General features: G+C 44.1%; 1 protein-coding gene across 1 annotated transcript; it reads left to right on the top strand.

Annotated features, from left to right (window-relative positions):
* Positions 1–414: 414 nt before the first annotated feature.
* On the top strand, positions 415–1,341 carry LOC118522401 (olfactory receptor 2T1-like). The gene has a single exon (XM_036071423.2). It carries the CDS (start codon positions 463–465, stop codon positions 1,339–1,341), a length of 879 nt encoding a protein of 292 aa, XP_035927316.1. The 5' UTR covers positions 415–462.
* The last annotated feature ends 5,196 nt before the right edge of the window (positions 1,342–6,537 follow it).

The raw sequence follows: 6,537 nt of genomic DNA, 5'->3' as shown, positions 1-6,537 counted from the left end.
TGTTTATTATTGGAAACATTGCTAAGTGTGTATATTTCTCAAAACATGGGGTGTTCTAATACATTGTGGTTATTTTCTAGCTTTTTAAGATGGAAACTTTGACCATTAGTTTTCAGTCTTTCCTCTTTTTTTTTTAACACATATATTTTGTGTTATAAGTTCCCCTCTGAGCACTGCTTTGGCTGCATGCCAAGTCTTTTATAGTAGTTTTTCATCAAGAAAAATGCCAACCCTATAAAAATTTGCAAGACCTCCCACAGCCCCTGTGCCAGCTTACTTAATTGTTGACCTTTTGTTTTCATCCATCACCCTCTCCCTAAGTCAGAGTAGATGCTTCTGAGCCGTTGGTGAGTTGGTTTTCTTCCTCCCCACAGTGAGGCTTGGCAGGAGGCAGACAGAGGGCCCTAGAACCACTCCTCCACTGTCGGTTTTATCCTCACAAGCCTTTTTAATGAGAGCCCGATGGACCTGTTTCTCTTCAGCATGGTTGTGATAATCTACACACTAGCCATGGTTGGCAACACTGCCATGGTCTTCCTGATCTGGGCTGATGCCCAGCTCCACACACCCATGTATTTCCTCCTCAGCCAACTGTCCTTCCTAGACATCTTCTTCACCTCAGTCACCGTCCCCAAGATGATAGCAGGCTTCCTCTTTGGCTGGACTAGCATCTCATTTGTGGGCTGTGGGGCACAAATGTTTTTCTTCATGTTCCTTGGGGCTGCCGAGTGCCTCTTGCTGGCCCTCATGGCCTATGACCGCTATGTGGCCATCTGCAACCCTCTGCGCTACCCGTCACTCATGAGCCATCAGACCTGTCTGCTCATGGTGGCTGCCTCCTGGCTGGGAGGGTCCATCAATGCCTCCATCCAGACAGCACTGACCCTGCAGTTCCCCTATTGTGGCTCAAGGAGGATTACACACTTTTTCTGCGAGGTGCCTTCACTGCTGAGGCTAGCCTGTGCTGACACAGCTGCCTATGAGCGATTGCTCTTTGTGACAGGTGTTGTGGTCCTTCTGGTGCCCATTGTCTTCATCACCACCTCCTATGCCCTCGTTCTGGCAGCAGTGCTTGGGATGCACTCCATGGAGGGGCGTCAGAAGGCCCTAGCCACCTGCTCCTCCCACTTAACAGTTGTCAACCTCTTCTATGGGCCCCTCGTGTATACCTATATGTTACCTGCATCTTACCACTCTCCTGGCCAGGATGATGTAGTGTCCATCTTTTATACAGTCCTCACACCCATGCTGAACCCTGTCATCTACAGTCTCAGGAACAAGGAAGTGACAGGAGCAATGAAGAAGGTCATAGGGAAGTGTGGGGTGGGGAGGACTGCTTAAGACTCAGGAGAGGGGGTCCTCCTCCTCCAGGATGTCCCTGTGGCTCCAGGAGCCCATTCTAGGATTTTCTTCTGAGATGAGAAGCCAAGAGTCCCAAATCCACATGAAGGGAAGTAAAAGAGGCTGCCCCTCCTTCCCTTCCAGCTGCTGCCCTCCCCTTCAGAGAGTTGTCCAGATCGTCAGTTTCCACTTCTCACTCCCCTCCTCCACCTCAACAAACTCCAGCCTGGCTTCTGTTCCAGACATCCCTTGCTACTTTTAGCAATCAGTCATCATCTCTGTGTCACTAAGTGTCCAAGGACATCTCTTCTCTCCAAAGGGCCCCCAAAGCCCTTCACCTATGGCTATTTCCCCAAATTTCTCCTTCATCCCTCTCCTCCAGCTGCACTGGCCCTCTTGTTGTTGATCAGAATATCTAAGCACAATTCTAGCCTGTGGTCCTTCAACACAGGGTTCCTGATGCCTGGGTGCTTTCCTCCACATTTTTGCATGGCTTTCTTCTGCACTAGATTTAGGAACTTTCAAATGTGATTATATCAGAGGTGCCTGCACTAGCCACCCTGTCCAAAATGGTATCCTTACCCCAGTCCACCATCTCTTTCTAATTTAATTTGTGTATTCTATTTTTCTTTTTCCCTTTAGAATGTGCAATTCAGGGGATTTGAGGCTTTGACTTTTAGTATTGTACCCTCATCAATAAATATTTGTTGAATGAATGGACAAGCCCGAAGATTTCTTACCTAATTCCAACAGCATTGTCACTGTTGTTAGTTTCCTTGAAAATCTTTCTTCCTTTGGTGGTGACACCACATTTCTGGTTTTTCTCCTACTCTGGCTCACTCCTTCACATTAAGTGATAACCTGGTGCTAGACCCTTCTTTTCTCAGTCTACGGTCTCTCAAGTCACTCTCATTCGTGACCATGGTTTCAAGTTACTACCTAATACCAAAGTCTGTCATACATATTATAGGCCACATGTCTCCTCCAAGCTCTTCACCACCCAGCTCCACCTCAATACCCACACTGGATGTTCCAGAGTCATCTCAAATTCATCATGCCAACAAACAAAGTCATGATATCCCCTTCAGGGCTGGTAACTGAGTGAATGCTTCACCAGGTCAGCAGGTTTCTGTCACCACCCACGTCTAGTCCCTCACTAAATCCTGTCCATTTGACCTTCACTCCTTACCTTTCCATGAGATGCAATCCTTGGGGTTGCAACTACCACCATCGTAGTCCAAAGACACAGTCATTCTTTACTTGGATGATGCAGGAATTTCCAAACAGTGTTCTCTGCCCTCTTCCTCACCCTACCCCACATACACAACCACAGTTTTTTTTCCAGGATGTGTTCCAAACACAAATCTAATCACATGCCACCAACTCCACTCATTAACTTCCCCTTAAATCCCCTTAGCATTTCTTATTGCTCTTACATATATCACCATCTAACATAGAAGGCAGCAGGGAGGCAGGGGGAGAGGAAAGAACAGTCCCTGATTGCAGTCTACTACCTCCAAGTTAGACCATAATTTATCATCTCGAGTCTTTGATTATAGAAGGCAACCATCATAAGAGATGCCAAAATCACTTTCTGTTTTCTTAAGACATCCCTAAAAGTCTTCAAAGGCCAAAAGTCATCCTTAAAGTTCAATCTGCATCTTTTTACTGAAGCTGGATTAATTTTCTCTAAATTGACTTCATAAAAATCAAGAACAGCATAGGGAACTGCATTCTCAACCAAACAGTTCCACCACATTCTCTCTCCAAAGAAAGAATTTACTCAGGGAAGAGTGAATTCTATTCCAAGGGGCTATGTGGTCAAAATCTTATAAGTACATGCCCACCATCTGATTCCAAAACAGGATTCTTTCACCACTACAGTCCCCCACCTCATACTCCATAAGCATGACCCTTACACATCCTTTGACTCCTTAGCACTTACCCGAATAAAGAAGAAAGCCATCATTCACAATTAGTAATGCATCTGACCTCATGCCTATTAAACAGGTGGGCAAGCTTTGAAAAATGACAGGTAGGAGATAATCTGTCTGTTCATCCCTTCCTGTGATACAGGGAGCAAGTTGTCCCCTAATATCCAGTTTTACCTTCTTTAAAAATATACCCAATTTTAACTGAGCAGATACTGCCTAAAAAAATATATTTCCCAATCACCAATGCAGTTAGGTATGGTAACGTACCTAAAGTGTGGCTAGTGGACCATAAGCATAAATGTATGTGCCTTCCAGCAGTGTCCTTAGACGTCAAGGCAGAATCACAGTCTTCACCACTCTTTCTTATTGGCTGACACATAGTCATGACAACCAGAGCTCTTGCAGACAGCTTGTACAAGAGGTAGAAGCCAGCAAATGAGAAGGGCTAATTAACAATAGAGAAGGAGGGGAGGAATAAGATGGTGGAAGAGGAGGAGACCTAAATTTCGTCTGGTCCCAGGAATTCAGCTAGATAGGGATCAAACCATTCTGAACACCTACGAACTCAGCAGGAGATTGAAGAAAAGAATAGCAGCAACTCTCTGAACAGAAAAGTGACCACTTTCTGGAAGGTAGGGTGTGTGGAGAAGTGAATCCGAGGCAATATTCAGGAAGATAGACGGCGGGGAGGGGGCCTCTGTCAACCGCTTCCGGCAAGTGATAGAGCAGCAGAGCACAAAATCAGAACTTTTAGAAGTCAGCTCTGCTGAGGGACATCGCTCCAGTGGCTAAGCGGGGAGTGGAACCCTCGTGGGGACAGTGTGGTCTCAGGACCCTCGGGGTCACAGAAAGACCAGGGGTGACTGAGTAAGGCGGAGCTCCCAGGGATTGGAGCAGGAAAGCCGGCTGTAGAGACAAAGCCGAGGAGTGGTCTCTCAGCTCTGGGTTGCCATAAACCATGATCTGCGGCTCAGTCCAGCCACTGCTCTTCCAGCAGGAACCCAACAAGCAGCAGATCCGGGGAGACTCCCCTTCCTCCCCCAGGAGGAGCAGAGCAGGTGTGCACCACAGGAATCTGCTGGGTTTGAACACTCCAAATGGGGTCGTGTGCCAGAGATAGAAACGCTCGGTCACAGGCCGGGTGAGCATGGAGTGCGGCCAGAGACCAGGGAGACAGGAGTGATTGACTGCTTTTCTTTGAGGGCTCACTGATTAGTGGGGCCCCAAGTTCTTGGCACCTCTGGGGCAAAGATTGGGAGGCCGCCATTTTCACTCTCGTACTCCAAAGCTGTACGGAAAGCTTGCAGGGAACAAAAGCTCCCGAGAGCAAACCCGAGCAGATTACATAGCCTGGACCCAGCAAGGACAGTACAATTCTGCCTCTGGCAAAAACATTTGAGAAACGTGGCAACAGGAGCCTCCCCCAGAAGATCAGCAAGAACAGCCAGCCAAGACCAAGTTCACCGATCAATGAAAATGGCAGAACTCCAGCACTAGAGGAATACTACACATAGAATTCATGGCTATTTTCCCATAATTCTTTAGTCTTTCAAAGTTAATTTTTTTAATTTTCTTTTTCTTTTTTTTTTTTTGAATTTTTTTCTTTTTCCCTTTTTCAACCAACATCTTATCAATCCCCTTTTAAAAAATATTTTATACTTTTCATCCTTACAGTCATATTCCATCCCTTCATCATATTTACCCTTATTTTATACATATATAAGTTTTTCTTTCCTTAAAATTTTGGGAGGTACTTTCTTCTAACAGACCAAAATACACCCAAAATCTAGTGTGTGGCATTGATCTATTCACCACTCTGATCATATTTGATCATATTCTTTTCTTTTTTCTTTCTTTCCCTTTCTTTTCCCTCTGGTTTCAGGTCTCTTCTGATTTGTTTAGTGTATATTTTCTGGGGTCATTTTTACCCTGTTAGCATTTTGTTCTCTCATTCATCTATTCTCCTCTGGACAAAATGACAAGATGGAAAAAATAACCTCAAAAAAAAGAACAAGAGACAATACCAACTGAGAGGGACCTAATCAATACGGACATTAGTAAGATGTCAGAACTAGAGTTCAGAATGACGATTTTAAAGATACTAGCTGAACTTGAAAAAAGCATGGAAGATATTACAGAAACCCTTTCTGGAGAAATAAAAGAACTAAAATCGAACCAAGTCAAAATAAAAAGGCTATTAATGAGGGGCAATAAAAAATGGAGGCTCTAAATGCTAGGATAAATGATGCAGAAGAGAGAATTAGTGATATAGAAGACCAAATGATGGAAAATAAAAGAAGCTGAGAAATTGAGTGATGAACAAGTACTGGAGCACAAGGGAAGAATTCAAGAGATAAGTGACAGCATAAGACGAAACAATATTAGAATAATTGGGATCCCAGAAGAGGAAGAAAGAGAGATGGGGGCAGAAGGTATATTGGAGCAAATTATAGCAGAGAACTTCCTTAATTTGGGGAAGGAAACAGGCATCAAAATCCAGGAGGCACAGAGAACCCCTCTCAAAATCAATAAAATTAGGTCAACACTGACATCTAATAGTAAAACTTATGAGTCTCAGAGACAAAGAAAATCCTGAAAGCTGTTCGGGAGAAGAGATCTGTAACCTACAATGGAAGAAACATTAGATTGGCAACAGACCTATCCACAGAGACCTGGCAGGCCAGAAAGGACTGACATGATATATTCACAGCACTAAATGGGAAAAATATGCAGCCAAAGAATACTATATTGAGACAGGCTGTCACTGAAAATAGAAGGAGAGATAAAAAGCTTCCAGGACAAACAAAAACCAAAGGAATTTGCAAACACAAAATGAACCCTACAAGAAATCTTGAAAGGTGTCCTCTAAGCAAAGAGAGAGCCCAAAAGTAACATAGACCAGAAAGGAACACAGACAATATACAGTAACAGTCACCTTACAGAAAATACAATGGCACTAAATTCATATCTTTCAATAGTTACCTTGAATGTAAATGGGCTACATGCCCCAGTCAAAAGACACAGGCTATCAGGTTGGATTAAAAAACAAGACCCATCAATATGCTGTCTGCAAGAGACTCATTTTAGAGCCAAAGACACCCCCAGATGGAAAGTGAGGGGGTGGAAAACCATTTACCATGCTAATGTACACCAAAAGAAAGCTGGAGTGGGAATCCTTGTATCAGACAAATTAGGTTTTAAACCAAAGACTATAATAAGTGATGAGGAAGGACACTATATCCTACTTAAAGGGTCTATCCAG

This window comes from Halichoerus grypus, chromosome 2 (assembly GCF_964656455.1).
Source record: "Halichoerus grypus chromosome 2, mHalGry1.hap1.1, whole genome shotgun sequence".
In the NCBI taxonomy this organism is placed as follows: domain Eukaryota; kingdom Metazoa; phylum Chordata; class Mammalia; order Carnivora; family Phocidae; genus Halichoerus; species Halichoerus grypus.
The sequence above is the reverse complement of the archived record's forward strand: the minus strand, read 5'-3'. Positions and strand labels throughout refer to the sequence as shown.